This window comes from Sciurus vulgaris (genome assembly GCF_902686455.1).
Source record: "Sciurus vulgaris genome assembly, chromosome: 2".
Taxonomy (NCBI): Eukaryota; Metazoa; Chordata; class Mammalia; order Rodentia; family Sciuridae; genus Sciurus; species Sciurus vulgaris.
In genome coordinates, this window is record NC_136462.1 from 102,565,470 (window position 1) to 102,586,274 (window position 20,805).

General features: G+C 33.6%; 1 protein-coding gene across 2 annotated transcripts in view; it reads left to right on the forward strand.

Annotated features, from left to right (window-relative positions):
- Positions 1-20,805, forward strand: part of UNC13C (unc-13 homolog C) — an 869,114-nt gene that overhangs the window by 574,827 nt on the left and 273,482 nt on the right. For both annotated transcript variants that reach the window (XM_079129872.1, XM_079129871.1), the window contains 3 exons: positions 4,532-4,600; positions 6,244-6,333; positions 15,234-15,362. In XM_079129872.1, the coding sequence (XP_078985998.1) occupies positions 4,532-4,600; positions 6,244-6,333; positions 15,234-15,362 (288 nt within the window). The remainder of the gene's footprint in view (positions 1-4,531; positions 4,601-6,243; positions 6,334-15,233; positions 15,363-20,805) is intronic.

Sequence of the window (20,805 nt, forward strand, 5' to 3'; positions counted from 1 at the left end):
GTGTTGTGAAAGAGAGAATGAATATGGGAAACATTTTGGAAGACATTATTTGTTCATGACTTGACAAAGGATTAGTGTGGGCAGAGGCAGTGTTGCCTGAACCTTCTATAGTTTGAGAGGATGGTCTTTAGGAAGAATGCAAGCTTCTCAATGAATATTTTGGTTAAAATTAGTATGTATGGCAAACACCATAGGAATTACAAAATGCAAGAAAACAACAGAATATTTTCGTTCCCTACCCCATGTACCTCTTCTTTTACTTTTCTATAGTTTGGGGGTATCGAATTTTCTTTATCATTTCTTCATATGACAAAAGTCCTGACAAGTTTTACAGAAGGAAAAGAAAGATAATTCAGTCTTTTTTCTACAGAGTTGATAAAAAAAATTGATAGCTTAGAAAAGTTTGTTTTAGCTTCATTGTTCATTGATAATGACGCATGCTTTTTAATGTCTATTCTCAAATTTGGGAAAGTATTATTATATTTTTATACATGATGTCAAAGAAAAACAGCACACAACAAAATTAAACAAGTAAGAATGACTTTATTCAAGGCTGCTGCAATAGAGGAGAGAGAAACACCGGACCTCAGTCTGACTCAACTCCACTAAAGCAAAGGAGGGAGGGTTTTAAGGGATGTGAAAGGTTAGGGGGAACATTCTGGAGGCTGTGAGGTGAGAGGCTTGATGTATTTTTGGAGGTGAACCTTTTGTGTTTGCTAATGGACATCCATCAATGTTTGGCTCATATCCTCCCAAGGACACAGGGAGATAGGGGTGCTCCCTCCTTGATGAGGACATTTCAAAGGGACGGCTGCCTACTCTTTCAGGAACATTCATGGATTACAAGATTTGTAAGTGGCTTTAAAGAAAAGCTTTACATATCGAGGGATAGAGAAGGAACATATAGTTACAAGTTTCCAAAAAAGATTCTCCAAAAAGAGGGTGATCAGGGCCTAGGATCAGGGAGATGCCTATGAAAAGTCTAGCCAGGCTGAGGGGAACTTTAAGTATCTTGGTGAGTGAAGAATAACAATTTAGTTACCCCAGGTTTTCCTATCAAGAAACTCTAAAGACACAGAATTGATGTAAATTAGTAATTGATTTGAAATTTCAAACATCCTTGTAGTGGCATTTAATAATTTTGAAGTATCTGTTGGTATCAGTATTAATTTCAAATCAACAAGAAATTCAAATAATTTCCACTATGTTCACAAGATTAACATTAATTGAGTTGTCAAAATTTATTAAAGTAGCCTCTGCATGACTTCTATTTGAAATGTGTCTCTTTGTAATGAATTTCTATTTTTGGTACGATCTGTAAAAACTGTTAAAATTTGCTAATCAAAGAATACTTTTTATCTCATTTCTGAAATTTTTACAAAAAGATCTCATGAATAAAATGGCTAGGCCTCTTCCCAGGAACACTGAAGCAAATGAGTACCCAGAGCTTGTGCATCATTAATTTCTGACAGAGAGAAAGATAATAAAGGAGAAGATGTGAAAGTTTTCATACCTCTTCTTTACTAGAGCTTTTCTTTCCTCAGTTCCCAGGACCCTGGGGGAAATTTCCTGAGCATGTACTTGTCCGGTAGCAACTGCCTTTGCCCAGGTCAAAATCCTCCCTCTGCCTGCCCATGAGCCCAATCCAACCCACTCAATGGTTTTGTATAGACCATTAACCAAGAATGGTTTTTATTTAAAATATTGAAAAAAATTCAAAAGAAGATTATTCTTTGGTGATATTTGAACCATACATAAAATTCCAATTTTAGTGTCCATAAATAAAGTTTCATGCCCATTTATTTATGTATTTTCTATAGGAGCTGTCTTGCTATAGTGTTGGGGCTGAGTACTTATGACAGTCCCCAAAGTCAAAACATTTTCTTTCTGGTCTTTTGTAGACAGTTTGCTGACCCCTGGCCTACTTATTCCAATCAACAAATAAAACATAAATTTTTGATAACTGATAATACTTAGCATTATTATGATTGATTTGTCTCCTACTTGACATATGTGGCCTTCACCTGATATAAAGAACTGAATAATGTGGCAGTTTCCAATATGGTAACATGCCCTTCAGGGGAAGCATGTTTTAATCACTCAGTCGTCTTCACTCTTCAAATCATGCCATGCAGACAGTAGGCATCCTCTGTTTTTGCAAAGGCAATCTCACTCTAGTTAAATAGAAATATGGTAAATAAAATTACATCTCAAGCTGTCCCTGCTGTTTAAAGAATCTCTTTGAAAATTCAATCAGCAGCACACTTTTAATTTCACATCATCTGATATTGTTTGGATTTCTTTGACAACAAGCCCAGCAGTCTTCTCCACAGCTTTCTATTTTCCTTGAATGTAAATTTTCCAGCTGGGCCCCAAAGACCTAGGTGGGGAGACAAAATGAGAGATCGTATCAGTCAGAATTTTGTTCAACTGCATGAAACAGAAAAATAAATAAGCTTAGGTAAGTAAGTGCACTGCCCCGCCATGTAACCCATGTCTGAAGTCTACAGATAAGGAATTCAGGACTAGTGTACTGCTCAGGACTGTAATTTTTAATAAGGGTGGGTAAATGTGGGAGCTCCTTATACCTTGAGGCCTCACCATTCTTGCCATTTGTTTAGCTTTTCACCTTATAGGAATGATAGGCTCTGCCCTCCAGCATCTGTTTGAATTGAAGATGAGAAAAAGGGAGACCCACAAAGGGCAAAAGGAAAAAAGCCTGAAAGTTGTATTTAACAAGTAATTCCATAGCAAATACTAATCAAACAAACTATCTGCCAAGAACTCTTTTAGGATCTTTTCAAATCAGAATTGAGTCCTTCCTCCTTAATAAGATGTATATATCTCATTGCCCAAAAACATGCTTCGTGGTCATACCAGGAAGAAAAACGATTTGGGAAGGTAAGCATTTCCAATTGACACATGAGGCTCTATTATAAGGAACTGTGGAAGAACTGACACTGGGCAGCTGGCCAGAGTAGTTGGCCCCAGTGGGCATAACAGGGTCAGTGATTTGGGTCATGGCATGGTTGATAAGAGTCACTTCAGCTGTCTGGATGATTTGTGCCAATCACAGAGGTCAGGTCCAGAGACATGACATGAATCAGACTGACTTTTACAATCATCTGAGTGATTAACTTTACTTAGCCCTAAACTGATTATTGGTGTGGCTCTTTTGCTTTTTTCATTTTGATGGAGAGCCATTGACCCACATGGATGGAAGCTGAGGAGTTAGCAAAGGGCAACATAGGTTGCCTCCACCCCTGGCAAGGTATGATGGCGAGTGGAAAGGAAAAATCCAAGACATCCAGCTCATCCATGTATTTTCAGTACCTTTGCTGGGAGAGAGAGTCTTAATCTGCCTAACAAGATTGTAAGTTTCTAGAAGGCAAAGTTCATCCCTCAGACTTCTTTATGTCCTCTATAGGGATTAGCACAGAGGCATGCTCCAATTTTGTTCAGAGATGTGTGAATCTCATGAAGGAACTTAACTCAGAAAAATGAAGTTCCAATTTAGGAATAATTCACCACTTCCTGTTAATACTCAGCCCACTCCATTAAGATCAGTAACATCAAGGAATAAGAGATCCATACCCTGTAAACCCGCCTTCTGTGCAAAACTACTTAGAAAATAGCCCATTTTTGTTCATATCTTCCAAATGAAATTTGGTGTTTATATAGTATTACCGTGTGCAGAGAACTTTTCTCCCAATCCTCCACCCCTTGTTTTTTAGTTTCAATTAAAACGTAGAATAGTGGGGGACCACTTATAGGGTCTCTGTATGACTTTGATGTTTTTCCCTTGTTTGTCTTTAATTCACAAAATTTCAACCTTACACTTTTCAGCAAAACTCTTTATTCTCACAGTCTTCGAGTACTTAGCAAGAGGACAATCCAACAATGATATTGCATTGAAAGTCGGCAGCAGCAATCTTGCAGGGCTTAATTTTTATACTACTTTTAGCACTAAATCATAAACATCCTTTAAAAGTAATTGATCTTTCAGATTAAGTCTGTATTTGCTTCCAAAAAGAAAATGGTTTTTGAAATTGTTTTTAACACAAAACAACAGCTGTTCCCCCTTTCATAGGCGGGAGAAGTTTGGAAATCTAATTCATTTTCTGGAGGGCCATGATGGTGTGCTGGAATAAAATGAGGGGTAGGTTGTATTTTCTCTTGCTGACACATTATATTGCTGTGAGTCATTACATATGGAGAAGTATAGCTGCAATTCATTTGTATGAGCTCTTTGTATGGAACACAGCTCTCTAGATAATTTTGTTAGAACATTTACTCTTTTTTTCATTCATTATAGAAAGACTGTGTGATTTTTAGGGAAGAGCATAGATTTGATGTGAAAGAGACTTGAGTTTGAATCACTATGATGCTACGTACTAGCTCTGAGGTCTTGAACAAATCTTTGATCTTTCCTTTCTATTAAAAGAGAATAGCACCTTATATAGAATAATTGCAAAGACATTTAGAGTGGCCATTTATTTACCTTCTATTATTTTGTGTTTTCTTGGTACAGAGGGAAAAGTTCATAAAACTACTGGACCAGTTGCATAACTCTCTAAGGATTGACCTGTCAAAATATAGGGTGTGTACAAAATTATTTTCCTAAAGGTAAACTGTTGTGTTTGCTCCAGATGATTTCTTGCCATATTGTAAAGTTATCTATTGTGTAATGGAAAAGTAAACATTTTGATTTCAGGTGCCATCACACTAGAAGTAACTTACAGATTTCCTTTGTTGTTTGTATGTTCTGCCCCACTTAAACCTACAGCAGTCATTATACTCTGTGTATACAGCTTTCACTGTATAATTTTTAAAATAATCATCAGATATGCTAGCACATGAATATGACTCAGTTCTGATTTTGAAAATTCACTCCTTGTTACTGAGATAGTCTGCTGATATTTCCCCAAATTTTGAGATTCCTCTTGGTATTTACTGTTCAATTCTCTTTTCCTAGATCAGTATGCTTGTTTAACACTGTCCACAGTTCATTGTCAACAATTCTATTATTTTACCTATAGGTGAAACAGATACACCTGTGCATATGTATTCATGAATTAATGTGCATAAACACACACACATGCAATTTTAATTTTAAAATGTCTTACAAAAATTGAGTTATAAATTTTAGTTTCAAAAAATATATAGTCACAACTATATAGATGCTCTTGTACCTCTTCACTCTTTTTGTTTCTGTGTGAGTACTGCTGGGGATCAATATCAAACTAGGTAAATGCTTTACCATTTTACATTCCTTAACAATTTATCCTAAATCTTTTTTTCATATTTGCATACATGCATCTCTTCTGCATCGTTTTTAAATTAGTCTCTTACTGACAGTGTCCTTAATTGCATAGTTCTGGAAATTAGAACCCAAATTCTATTAAACATACATTTCATGTTGGAGCTGGGGTAAAACTATGAGGAAAGAATTGCCACACCAGCCATTGAAAAGATAATTTGGGTCAAGAAGGGTCTTGGGGCCACCACATTCAACCATCCTTTAAACACACCAGCTCTACTTGAGTTCATGAGAAAGTTAGTTGTGGTTTACCTGTGGCTCTTTAGAAAGCCAGTCTGAGAGCAAGATGAAAATTTTTTCAATGTTTAAATAAATTCTTTCTTTAAACATTTTCATACATATACATCTTCTTTTCTTCAAAATTCTGAACATCTGTGTTTTTAATGATACTTCTCACCAAACTTCACTAAAACTTCATTTTAACTTTTTAAAATGATACTTAACTTTTGTAAAGGAGAGACTATGCAATGCAATCTTATTCTTTAAACTTTTAAGTTTCTTTGTGACAAAAAGTAAATAGATGTACAGTGCTCAAAGTGTTTTTGAAAAATGTACCTATATTTAGAAAATAATGAGGATATTTTCAAATATATACCAATCTCTTTTCTTTTAGTGGTAAAATAATTTTATGAGCAAGGATTGACATCATAATATTGCCATAATGATATTGTTTTGTATGTTTTTATTGAATTGTGATTATAACTAAAAGGGTATGCTTTCTAATATGAAGAAAATTATTTTTATATCTTCCATTTTCTATAATACTTTATGATAAAAATATTTTGAGAATACTTTAGGGATCTTTTAAAATTTTATGCAATTTGACTTACCATTTTCTTTCACAGTAAGCTAGTTTTAGTTTATTTTCCCACTGAAGGTGTAATGCTGGCAACTTAACTCTTTTTTCTTTCCCATTTCTTCAGGAAAACTTTCCTGCCAGTAATAGTGAAAGACTTCAAGACCTGAAATCAACTGTTGACCTGCTAACAAGCATCACCTTTTTTAGGATGAAGGTATCTCATTTTATTTCTGTCAGTGTCTTGGTGTGACATACGAACATATTTATTCCCTGGTAAATTCTCTTGATCGGCACTGTTCAACATCAGCAATTAAGTCTGAGCTAAATGAATCTTCCAGCATAAGTTGTAATTGAAGAAGGAATTCTCCTAGTCACAACATATTCTGATTCATTTGGTTCAAATTTAGTCTTAAATTAAATTTATTTTAAACAAAGCTCTCTAGTAAGTGGACATGGCACTTAAGAAAAAACCCCAAAGAATGTTAAATGGAAATGGAGTTCATTTGTTTTAGTTTTAACTTAAATGTTTTTCTGACTTTTCACTGCAAGAGAGTAACTGACTCTTACCTACCTCAGTGCGGCAACTTCTGTTTTCAGCCTTAGCAATGTTTATGTTGGAATATATCTGATCATCTAATTCATCAAACTATCCAGGCATTTCTTTTTGGACATATCCCCTCTGCTTTAATAGTAAGATATCTGTAATCATAATTTTGCCCAGCAACTTAACATAGGTTTTCCAAAAATAGTTTGCAAGGCTGTGGACTAAACATTTTTACTCTGAAACACAGCATTGTGACGGTTATTCAGAAGCCTCCTGGATGGAAGCTGTCCGTGATTTTTTTTTTTTTCACTCAAAGCACTAAAAATGGCATTTTATAAGAGATATAAAACAAAAACATACTATAATAGTAGCCATTTATATTCTTTTGAATTTAATTAAAGTCATTTGACTTAAAATCAGGATAAATTGGGTGACTGGGGTAAATGAAACTGGTGTCTATTCTGATCCACTGGCAGTAGCTGTTGGAACAGTGTGTAGAGGCAGTTAAGGATCAGTGGGAAAGTTGACTCAGATTGACAAGTGACACCTGCCACTGACACTGAGGGGTGAGGAAATGGGAGTGAGGGTTGGGAGTGCTATGCATCTGCCATGCTTTGGTCACAAGCCTTTCAGTGCTTAGAAAACAAAGTGTCCTAAACTTGCCACTCTTCTTCCCACACCCTCACTACCAGCTGATGACTTTGCTTCCTATGTCACTAAAAAAGATAGGAGCATCATCAAGTTCCTTGCATAAAAGCCCACCTCCTACTCCATCTTGCTACTTGTCTGACTGCATCCATATATTCTTCCTTTTTATTGCCATTGATGATCCATTCATTATCTGAGAAATGGCTGTCCCTTCCACCTTTGCAATTGATCTCATCTCCTCTTGTGTATTAGCAACATTGGTGCCGCAATCCTTCTGAATCTCCTGAATTATAAATTTTCCCTTCTCTGCTGAATATTTCTATTACCAAACATGCTGTAATTTCTTGTTCTTCAAAATACTGCTTGACTTCACTTTCTTCTATAGCTGCTACCATAGCTATTTTCCTTAATGAAAGTTCTCAAAATAGTACTTTACACGTTTCCTTTCTCTGCATTCTTTTAAATAATTGTTCTCATCCCTTTATCTTTTCCCTCATTATAGCTAATAAAATAACTCCTTTTGTTGCATAATTATGTTAATTTTGACAAATGCATAGTTGCATAACTACCATCACAATAAGATACAGAACAGTTCCATGAGTCTACAAAATTCTTTTGTGCTGCCTCTTTATAGTCAATACTCTCTACCACCTGGCAACCCCTGATATCCTCTGACTAGTTTACTGTTTCCAGAACATCATGAAAATGAAATAATATTCTAGGTAGCATAACATATCGGAGATCCATCCATGTTGAGTGTATCAACAGTTCACCCTTTCGTGTTGCCGAGTGGTAATTCTTTGTTATGTATGCACAGGTTGTTTATACATTCAATAATGGACAGACATTTGGATTGTTTCCAGTTTGGAGGTTACTAAGAAGAACTGTTATAAATATTCATGTACAGGTTTATTGTGTAAACATAAGTTTTCACTTTTCTTGGGTAAAATCCCCATTCACAATGTATGATATAGTTCTATCTGTTCTCCATCTTCTAGAGAAGCTTTTAGTATTTTCTTAAATCATCTATCTATCTATCTACCTATTGATCTATCTATCCATCACCTATTTTTTCTTACAGGAATGAAATTACATCATATTGTAGCCTTAATTTTCTCTCTAAAAATTAATAATGTTGACCATCATTTCTTGGACTGATTTTCTATCTGAATAAATCCTTCTGTAAGAATCTTTGGAAATTTTGGCCCATTTTCATCAACTTATTTTGTTATTGTTTAGTTTTTAATTTTTTATTAAAAAATTAATTTAATTTTTTATTAAAAATTAATTTAATTTTTTATTAAAAATTAATTTAATTTTTTATTAAAAATTAAATTAAAACTATTTATTAACTACATGTTTTTTTAAATAGGTATACATTGGAAATGGCTAAATCTAGCAAATTAGCATTTGCATTACCTTATAAAGTTATCATGATAACCCTTAAAAAAACTGCCCTGTTGGCATTTTTCAAGACTATAATGTTCTTGAGTTTTGACAGTTCTTTGTATATTCTGTACACAAGTCTCTTGTCAGACATACGATTTACTAATATTTTCTTTTTATTCCCAAGCATGACATTAAACAGTGAAAATTTTTTAAATTCTGTCTAATTTGTCAATTTTTCCATTCATGGATAATCCCTTGGAGGAATAGAAATCACAGTTTTTCCTATGCTTATTCTAAAAGTTTTATTTTAGAAAAAATAAAGTAAAACAAAAAGCAATGATCAAAATTTTTAGATATTTATATTTAATTTTTCCAATTCCATTTATTGAAATGATTTTCCAATCCTCATTAAATTGCCTTTGTAGTATCGTAAAGTAATGAGAGAAAGGGGGTATGAAAAATGGTGGAATGAGACAGATATCATTACCCTATGTTCATGTATGATTATACAAATTGTGTGAATCTACATCATGCACAACCATAGAAATGAAATGATGTACTCAATTTGTATACAATTAATCAAAATGTAGTCTGTAAAAAATAAATAAAATTAAATTAAAAAATAAAAAACACAATTGACCATGTGTGTTTGAGTCTTTTTCTGAATTTTATAATCTTTATACTGTTCAGAATAGGTCAGGCTCAGAGTTCCACCGCCACCATACTGTCTTGATTACTGTGGCTTCATAGCAAATCTTAAAATCACAAAGTATGAATCCTTCACCATTTTCTTCACTTTCAAAATTGTTAAGATGATTTTAGCTTTTGCTGAGATTTTGGTTGATACTGTGTTAGATCTACAGATCAATCTGAAGAGGGTTGATATTTTTAACGATAAATAAATCTTCAAACCCAGCCTCATTTTTTTAACTTACTACAATAAGACTTTTATCTCATCTCTTCATCAAATTTTTTTTTTTTTAAAGTCACCAATGGCTACCGCTTCACCAGCTCTAGTGGTCAGTTATGGATTCTTACCTTACAATATTCAGCATTTGCCACATTTTGTCACTTTTTCTTCCAAGACACCCTCTTCTCCCTAAATCTTCAAGACACCCATCTTGACTTGACTTCTATTTCACTAGATAATTCATCTGGTCACCACTTCTTTGTTCTTTCTTCTTTGCCAGATACCTTAAGATCAGAATCGCACAGGTTTAGCTCTTGGTCCTCTTCACTGTGTGTGCTCATCTAGTGTTGTTTCCTTAAATTTTCCCGTAAGCCAATAATTTCCAAATTTATACCTTAAACCAAGAAACTGCCATAATTCCAGGCTTATTTATCTAAATGTTGGCTTTAAATCTGCTTATATACCTATTATTCTTCTTAATCTTAAAATGTCCAAAACCGAGCTCTTGATCTCTCTACCACAGTCTTCCTCACTTAAGAGGAAACCACCTCCATTGTATCAGTTGCTCAGACTGAGAACTTGGGACCAACTGGACTCTTCTCTTTCTCTCACATCAATCATCTAATTTATCAGCAAATCGTATGTTTTTTTTTTCCTGATGTAATTCATCAGAATATGATTTCTTCAAGCAGTTTTTCCTCAATCACTTTGACCCAAGACACCTTCTCTGGCCTGCATTTTTACATTATTCTCATGGCCTTTCTACTTTTTCATAACTCACCTTAAGGCATCATAAGGGAGACTTTTTAATTTAGAGTTTTAAAAATAAATGCATAATAGTTATACATATTTAGAACATACAGTGTGATATTTCATTATATGTATATTATGTGAACTGATCAAATCAGGGTAATTAGCACTTCTCTCTCCTTATCATGTCTTTATATTTGATGTCTTTGAGCTCCTCTCTTCTAATTCTTCATGAAAAATAAAATAAGTTATTGTGATCTAAAGTTCCTCTATTGTGCTGTAGAAAACTAGAACTTATTCCTCCTGTATAATTATTATCCAACTCCCCTCTCTCCCTCTGTCCTCCTCCCTTTCCTAGACTCTAACAATTATATTTTATTTTCATTTTAACTGTTTTAACTTCCACATATGAGAGAGAGAACAGGTGGTGTTTATCTTTTTGTGTCTTGTTTGTTTCACTCAACATAATGTCTTCCATGTCAATCCATTTTACTACAAATGACAGAATTTCATTTTCTTGTTTGGCTGAATAGTTCATCATATATAAATCACCACAATTTATATATCCATTCATCCATCAATGGACACCTAGATGATTCCATTTCTTGGTTATTGTCAAGCATATAGGAGTGCAGACTTTTCAACATACCTATTTCATTTCCTTTGCATAAATACCCAGAGTAGTATAGCTGGATTCTATACTACTTCTATTCTGAAGAAAACCCAGACTGTTCCTCATAATGATTGCACTAAATTACATTACCCCAGCCACATATAAGAGTTCCTTTTCCTCTGCTTCCTCACCAGTATTATTTTTTGCTTTTTGACAATAGCTATTCTGACTGGGTTAAGTTGATATTGTATTGCAGTTTTGATTGACATTTTCTTAATGGTCAAAAATGTCGAGTACTTTTTCACATATAGGGCCATAAGTATTTCTTCTTTTGAGAAGTGCCATTTAATTGGATCATTTGAATTTTGAGTTCCTGTGTTTCTTTCATATTCTAGATAGAGCTCTCTTTTCAGATTAATTGGAATTATAAGTTTTTCCTCCTAGTCTTCTTTTCAATCTGTTCATTGGTTTCTTTCTGCACAAAAGCGTCTTAGTGTGATATAATCCCATTTATCAGTTTAAAAAGTCATTGCCTATACTAATGTCTTGAAATGTTTACCCATAGTTTCAGGTCTTAGATATAGGTCTTTGATCCACTTTGAGTTGATTTTTATATAAGGTAAGAGATAAGAACCATGTTTCATTCTTCTGTAAGTGTTATTCATTTTTCCCAGCACTGTTTACCAAAGAGGCTGTCCTTTCTCCAGTGTATGTTTTTGGTGTCCTTGATAAGTGTCAGTTGGTTATGAGTGTGTGGATGTATTTCTGTTTTCTCTATTCTGTTCCATTGGTATGTGTGTCTATTTTCATGTCAATACTATGCTGTCTTGGTTGCTATATCCCTACAGTACATCTTGAGTTCCAAGTATTGCAATGTCTCCAGCTCTTTTCTTTTTGATTGAAAAGTACATGAGTATTTGGGCTTTTTGTGCATCCATATGAATTTTGGAGCTTATTTTCTTGTTCTGTGAAGACTTACTGATATTTTGAGAGGAACTGCATCAAATGTAGAAATTGCATTGGGTGATATGAAAATTTCAATAATATTATTTCTTTTAATTTATAAAAAGAGGAGGCCTTCCCATGTTTTTGTGTCTTCAATTTATTTTATCAGTGTTTTGTCATTGTAACTATAGAGTTCTTTACTTCCTTGGTTAAATTTATTACTAAGTATTTTATGTTTTTGTACTATTGTGAATGGGATTACTTTTATGATTTCTTTCTCAGCAAGTTCTGAGAAAAAGCTACTGATTTTTTTATGTTTATTTTGATCCTGCTACTTTATTGAATTCATTCATCAGTTCCAATAGTCTTTTTATGGAATCTTTAGGTTTTCTATATTTAAACATGTCTTCTGCAAAAAAGAACATTGTGACTTCCTCACTTCCTATTTACATGCTTTTTATTTCTTTTTCTTGCCTAATTGTTCTGGCTAAAACTTCTGGTCCTATGCAGTTAGAGTGGCCATTCTTATCTTCTTCCAGATCTTAGAGAAAACACATTCATCTTTTTGATGGTTTCTGTGTGTTTCTCATGCTTGGCCTTTATCATATTGAGGTACATTCCTTCTATATCTAATGTGTTCAGAGTTTTATCCATGAAAGAATTTGGAAATGTATTCAATACTTTTTCAGCATCTATTGAGATGATCACATATTTGTGTCCTTCATTCCACTGGTGTAATGTAATATATGTACTGATTTGTATATGTTTAATCATTCTTGCATCCCTAGGACAAATCTCACTTAATTGCAGTGCATGATCTTTCTGATGTGTTGTTGAATTCTATGTGCTATTAGTTTGTTGAGAATTTTTGCATTTATGTTCATTGGGGATGTGGCTCTGTAATTTTCTTTTATGTTGTATCTCTTTTTGGTTTTAGTATCAGAGTAATGCTGACCATGTAGGAGAAGTTTTGAAGAGTTCCCTCCCTTTTAATATTTTGGAAAACTTAGAGAAGATTTGGTATTAGTTCTTTTTTAAAAGTTTGGTAGAGGTTAGCAGTGAAGCCATCTGATTCTGAGCTTTTCTTTGTTGAGAGACTTTCTACTACTAACTAATTTCAGTCTCATTACCAATCAGTAGTCCATTCAGCTTTTCTGTGCCTTTGTGCTTCATTTTGATAGGTTATATGCGTCTTTATCCATTTCTTCTAGATTTCAAGTTTGTTGACTTATACAGGTTCATTTTATTTCCTAATGACTGTACTACTATGGTATATGCAATGTCCCTTTTTCATCTTTAATTTCATTTAATTGGGTTTTTCTCTTTTTCTTCTTCATTCATCTAGGTAAAGTTTGCCAATTTTGTTTATCTTTTTTGAAAAAACCTCTGTTTCATTGATCTATGTTTTCTAAACTATTTTGTTTACTTCTGCTTGCATCTTTGTACTTTCTTTCCTTCTACTAATTTGGAGTTTGACTTGTTCTTATTTGTATCCCCTTGAGATGCATTGCTAGATTGTTTATTTGACATCCTTCTGTTTTGTTTTTGATGTATGTATTGCTATAAATTGCTCCCTTAGCAATTTTTGCTATACTTCATAAATCTTTGTTATGTTTTGTATAAATTTTCACTTGTTTCAAGACAATTTAATTTCCCTTTTGATTTGTTCAGTGACTCATTTTGTCTTTCACTGTATGCTGTTATTTTCCTTGTATTTGTATAATTACTAAAATTTCTTTGTTTTTTTTTTTACTTCTAGTTAATTCCATTATGATCAGAGAATATATGTAGTTTTTTTTTTATTTTTAAACATTTGTTAAGACTTGTTTTATGGCTTTGTATATGGTCTTATAGAAAATTATACATGTACTGATGAGAAGAGTATGTATTCTGTAAATATTCTATTAATGTCTGCTAAGTCCATTTTATCTATTGTATTGCTCAATTCTGATGATCCTGTGCTGATTTTCTCTCTGGATCTGTACACTGATGAAAGCTAGGTTTTAAAGGTCCCCTTATTATTATATTAGAGCCCATCTTTCCCTTTAGGTTTAACAATATTTGTTTTATAAAACTAGGTTCTACAACATTGGCTATATGAGTGTTGGTGATTATTATATATTCTTGTTGAATTGGTCTCTGGATAATTATATAGTAGTCTTCTTTATTTCTTTTTATAGTTTTAGACATAATATTCATTTTATCTGATACAAGTATAGCTATTTCTGCCTGTTTTGGATTTCCATTTGTGTGGAATGTTATTTTCTATTCCTCTACTTTCCATCTGTGTGTCTTTACTGATGAAATAAGTGTCTTATGGGAAGCATATTTTGTGTCTTTGTGTGTTTGTTTTGTTAATCCATTAATCCAGTCTATCTTTTAATTGAGAGAGTTAATCCCTTTCCATATAGTGATTTTATTGATGTGTAAATATTTCCTCCAATCCTTTCATTAATTTTCTTCTAATTATTTTGATTATCTGTCCTTTTTTTTTCTTCCTCTATTGTTTTTCTGGTGTTTAGTTGACTTTCTGTATTCATAAGGTCTGATTATTTTCTTTCTCTTTTGTGTATTTGATCTAGTGAGTTATATACTTTGTGTTTTCAAGATAGTATTTATCTTTCTTCCCTTCTAAATAAAGCAATCCCTTAGGCATCTTTTATAAGACTAATCAAGTGATGATAAAATAGGGAAGTTTTAAAAAGACAATTAGTTTAGTTCGCTTTGCTATTAAGCTCTAAGTATCCAATTCTTTCCCACCTTAATCAAAACTAGATTTATGCAGTGATGTATATGTGATTTTTCACATTACCATTATCATTCTGTTATTCCTCTGATTTCCTCTACTATCACTGTCCCTTGTATTTATTCTGTTTCATTGAAACACATCCTATCCCATCTCCACTATTTTATTTTTGGTTTGCATTATCATATAATTTATTTTGCTTACTTATTTTATGCATTATCTACTAGAGTTTAAGACAGTGACAAAAGGAGTTTTTGTTTCTTTTGCTCATTGTAGTATCACTACTGCCTATCATATAGTAAGTGGTAAATATTTGTTAAATAATTAAATAAATGGTGTTGCTACTGATTACATTTAGTGTTACTATTTGAATGTTTCTAACAAGGAATATTCACAATGGGTTTTTATCATCAGAAAGTTAAAATGAATATGTATACATTTAAAAGATTTGTAAGACTATGTGTCTTGAACACAGACAAATCAACTAAAAGCATTTATTGAATATTTTTAAGTTGTTTTATTGGATTATGGTATTCTACTTTGTTTAAGAGAAATAATTTTCCTGTTAGGTTCTGGAGCTGCAGAGTCCCCCAAAGGCTAGCACAGTAGTGAAGGACTGTGTCAGGGCATGCCTGGATTCTACATACAAATATATTTTCGACAATTGCCATGAACTATATTCCCAGCTAATAGATCCGGTAAGAAAATATGTGTGTCTTTTATGTGCTCCACTTTTCTGTTTCTAATGTCCGTTTCAATAAATTTAGAATGACAGTAGATGGGAAAGTATGCTCATCTAATTTCACATTAAATGAAGGGTTGAAAATTTCCATACAATTTCTTCATAAACATCATTTTGTATATATAAATCAATTCACTCCTCACAATAACTTTATGTAGTGAAGGCAGATGATATTGTTCAGGTTTTTCAGGTGAAGAAACAGTTTTAGAAGAATTGAGTGATTTTCTCAAAGTCATACAGTAAGTGGTATATTTGGGATATTAGGATGCCCAAATCCTGTTCCTATGTTCTTACCCTAAATTAATACTTCAATTTTTATCATTTGATCTCATAAAAGTGGTAAGTAGAGAAATTTTATTGAACATGACAGTAAAATAACTATAATGTTTATTTGTTATTAGGAAACATTTCAAAAATACAAAAGAAAGTAGAAGATATATCAAGCATATATATAATTATCACCTACATTATCAAATGTGAACACTTAGTAATGTTTTCTCTTCTCTTGATTGCTTAAAGGTGCAAAACATTCGATGAAAAGTAGCATTTCACTTTGTACTCCTTCTGCATTCTATCTCCCCCCTCATTTTTCAGAGATGAATATGGTTGTGATACTCATGATTTTGAACATCCTTTCACACATGCTCAGAGAACTTGAATTTTACCTTCTGTGAACTGCCTGTTGATACTTTGCTATTGTTTTTCTTTTGACTTACTTGTCTTTCACCTATTGATTTGTAGAAAATTCTAAAACATATTCTGGGTACTTCTCCTTTGTAGGTTATGTGAATTTCACATAATATTTATCCCTTTATGAGATATCTTTTTTATTTTTTGCACTGGAATTTTTAAAATATATTGCTATTATTTCTATAAAACTCACATTTAGGTTTGGCTTTTCATAGTTTGTTTAATGCCTACCTTCTTTTCTGAAGAATGCAGTTTTTCAATGTGTTGAGAACTATGTGATTACCCATGAAACTTTCTGGTTACTTAAGTGAAACAACTTCTAGAAAGCAAAGAGTAGATGAAAGCAAGAAGGACTCCTCCATGCTGAGTTTAAAGCTAGATTTCATATAGTCCTGTAACATTCTGGGATCATTGATTCCTTTGCCTAATAGGAGAAAAACATTAAAGCTGGAATCTGGCATTATATAAACAAAGCAACATATAACCACATACTTGTTCATAATTTTAGTTTACAAATTGTGCTAAATTTGCTCTAGTCTAGAAACTAGATTTTCTTGGTTTCCTACAGATTAGAGTGGCTCTTACTTTTATTTTCCTAGTGGCTTGCTTTCTAATGGCGTACCTTTTTCTGTACTCTCTCTCTCTCTCTTCCTTTCACTACACTTTATCAATGATTTTTTTTTTTTTTTTTTTTTTTTTTTTTGGTACTGGGGATTGAACCCAGGAAGGCCTTACCACTGAGCTATATCCCCAGGCCTTTTTTATTTTTTATTTGAGACAGAGTTTCACTGAATTGCTGAGAACCTTGAAAAATTGCTGAGGCTGGCCTTGAACTGTGATCCTCCTCCCTCAGCATCCTGAATCTCTGGGATAACAGACATGCACCACTGTACATGGAAGCTTTTTCAATTATTCTACATTTTTAACATCATTGTCCTTATTCTACCTAAAGGGTAAAATTCCAACAGGAACTGAAGCAGGGGAGTGATAGGTCGAGTTTGGGATCACTGAATGGAAATAACTAAGAGGTAACTCAGGGGTAAGGGGGGACTCTGGCTAAAACTGACATGCCAATGTTTGCTGAATATAGACCAGAGTGATCAGATATCAACTAGGGGTCATAGAAAAAGGAACTTTGATTGGATATTAGAGGATAATCAAAATATCAAGGATAGGGTATTCTGGCTAACCAGAGTTAGCAGAATTATTGCTGAAATTTGATAATGAAGAAACTACATGGAAGCCCCAAAGTTGAGGCCTATTTACAAGAAACCTCATAAAAATCCAGCCAAATTTTGGTCAAAGAAAGGATCTTTGTTTAATTACTTCACAGAGTGGATGAATCAAACTTCCTAAATACACTGGCATACCTGAATTAGTGTCTTCCTAATATACAAATAATTATAATAATAAACTAACAAAGCAGTTTCTCTCTGTAAGAAATACTTATAGTTTCTATAAAGCAAACATGCCCCTTACAAAAAATAAAGTGTCATATAAAAATAAATTAAAATAGCTTAATATTTTCTGAATCAGCCTTCAAAAGATGTTTACTTAAAGACATTTAAATTTCTTTGTAAATAGTTTTTAGGTAAACAATTCTGTGGATTTTATATGAAATCTTGCAATGTAGAGAATGTTAGCTTTACATTTAAGGAAAAGATTTTTTCACAAACATTATTATCATTCAAAGAGGAAGTACCTATCATACCTATGGAATATGAATAATTTAGGAGACTGATAATCTCCAGAGCCTTTCTGAAGCCATCTAGGCATAATCCAAATGATGAAAATCATCTCCCCTCTGTTGACTTCATCACCCTCCTCATGGGAGCTCATCCTATACATCTGACCAAGATGCATCCAGAGCCTGACCATGTTTACCGGTTACATGCTTCACCCTCCTCTAATCCACCAGCTTGCTCACTTGATCTCTCCGTAACTTTCAAAGAGACTCAGTCCTCTTACCCTACACCTTTCCTATGTTCTCAATAGAGAAGCTGGAGTAATGCTTTAAAAAAGTAAATCAAGTCATTCTTCACAGAATGCTCTAAGTACCTTTCATTTCCATCAAATTCAAACTCTTTATGATGACCTCCAATCCCCCATGTGATGGAGCTCACGTTATGCTGTCCACCTGCTAACTCTACATCTCTCCCTTTTGGATCTATCACCAGTGACTAAGAAGCCAATGAAGAATTTTCCCATCAGGAATTTTGGCCCATAGTGCCTCACCCCTGGTACTCATGACCATATTTATGACAGTGCTTTGTAGGTGCTCAAGAAACTATTTTTTGAAAGATCGAAAAACGAATAAACGATGATTTGTTCAGACAAAACATAAGTATTTATTGGCGTATGTGCCCTTTATAAGCAATACTGAAAAAGTTCCCTTTTCTGTAGGGGATGCTTCATGCTTGCCTAATGCCTCCTGCAGAGGTGACACTGGGACATGTGGCAAGGTCCTGGGCAATGAGAAGGGGGAAGAACTGATGAAAGTCACTTCTAGTCCCAACCTGTTAAACCATCCTACAGTATCCTCTGGCTCTCTCTTCTGCTGTAGTAACACAGAAGGAAACAAATTCCAGAAGGATTAACTACCAGATGGAGAAGGGCTGCAAAGCCAGCTTCAGATTTTAGACGTTTAAAACATAATCCTGTATTTTATTAAGTCACTGATATTTAGAGATTTATTTGTTACCATGGCACAAGCTGGCTTATATCAATTTCTAACCTGCCACCCAAAGTATTTAAAATATATCATTGTTTATGTGACTCCTATTTGAAACATTTGACTGGTTCTTCATTTACACATGAGATTAAGTCTGACTCTGCCATTATCAAAATGATCTGTGATGTCTCAGCCCTGACCCTCTTTCCTTACTTCTACATCATCTCCACCTTACATTCTTTGTTTCAGCACTCCACACTCTATAATGTCTTTGCCTGCATTATCTTTATCTGCCTAGAGAGTGCCTCACTCTCCCATATGCCCCTCCTCATAGCTAACTCCAGCTAATCAGACCTTTATAACCTCTCCTTTCTAGAGAAGGTGTTTCTGTTTTCTGTTCTCATAACACTCTGGCAGGTCACTATTCATGTACATACAGGCTGAATTAGGCACATATATGATATTCATTACACCTGTTTTCTTCATTGGAGTGAGAGTTTCCTCTTTGTATCCCCAGTGCACAGTGGTAGGTTGATAAAGTAATTATCTAAAAACAATTTTAAATAAAAGCAATATTACCTTACTTATTTATAGTCTCCTTCAGTGACTCCACTTGAAAATCTGTGGTAAAGAACATGATCTCTAACATCAAAACCCCTGAGTTCAAATCTCAACACTGTTGCTTAGTTTTGAGGCATTAGATGAGCTGTTTAATCTTTTCATGGCTCAGTTTCTTCATCAGTACATATATTTTATATTCATGCTACTCTTCTTGATCTGTGTTCTTTTTAGATGATACATAGCCTATAATCAAAAATTAAGAAATCCAGGGCTGTTAGATATACTACGATTCTGATTATTTAAATGTAGAAGCCTTCTTTTTCTCTCCAAAGGGATTTTGAAGGACCATGAAAAAATAAAATACTTGGAATAAAAAAGTGAAACACACTTATTAGAAAAAGTTGAAATAGCTGCAGTTAGAATGAGGTCTTAATGTGGTCTCCACAGACTGACTGCATTCTTGACTGATGGCTCACATTTTGGCTGAACTGTATGGCTCCATATTTGTCCTTCAATTCAGCATGACACTGAGAACTCAATGTGTCAACAAGTACAAAGGTGATTGGTCTTCTTCACAGAGAGATGTGAGAGACAGGGCTATACACTAGCCTAGATATTCAATCAGCTGACATAAATTCAGTAGTATTTTATACCAGGCACTGGTGTAGATTCTGAGAGGCCTCAAGGAACCAACAAATGGTAGATGCTTTTCAAAATAATAGTAATAAACATTTCAAACAAAACTGAAAATGTTTCAGCTTATCCTCTCCCACAACAACATTTATGTAAAAAGAAAATCTGTAATTTGAAGGCGGCTTTAAGAACATGAAACAAGCAGAAAAAAAATTAGTTGGATAAGTTAAATAGTGATATCTCTAAGCTGGAACACATCTATTTTACTAAAAATTTACATAGAGAGACCATCTACTGTGGAATGCAGAGGATGTAGAAATTTCTCCTTAAATACACATCTAAAGGAATGATTCTAAGCTAATGCCACAGCAATAACTCAGCTCCTTGGAAATGAGTCAGTGAAAGAACTTACTCTGTAGACCAAAGAAAAGGTTTGTCAACTGATTTCTGCTTTCTCCTCTCACCCCATCCTGGGATGGAAACCTCTTTATGCCCAGTTAATCCACAGGAAGACAGAAACCAATACCCTTTTTTTGACTAAAGATGTTGCTCTATTAACTTTAAATGTTTTGTTAAATTTATATGGTTCTTCAAATGCATACAGAAATTGTACTGAGATACACGTTTACTAAAACTAATCTACACTTTAAATTTTAAAGCACATTTAGGGACAAATTTCTTCTTAATCTGATTTTTAATATGATTGAAAGATTTGACTAAAAATCAAATAATCTAGAGTGCTTGCCATTTGAGTGATAATTTCTTTTGAGACTCATTTCCCTAAGTGACTGTTTTGTTACAGAGAGCATGAATATAAGAAAACAGAGAAAAATGTGTTACCTAA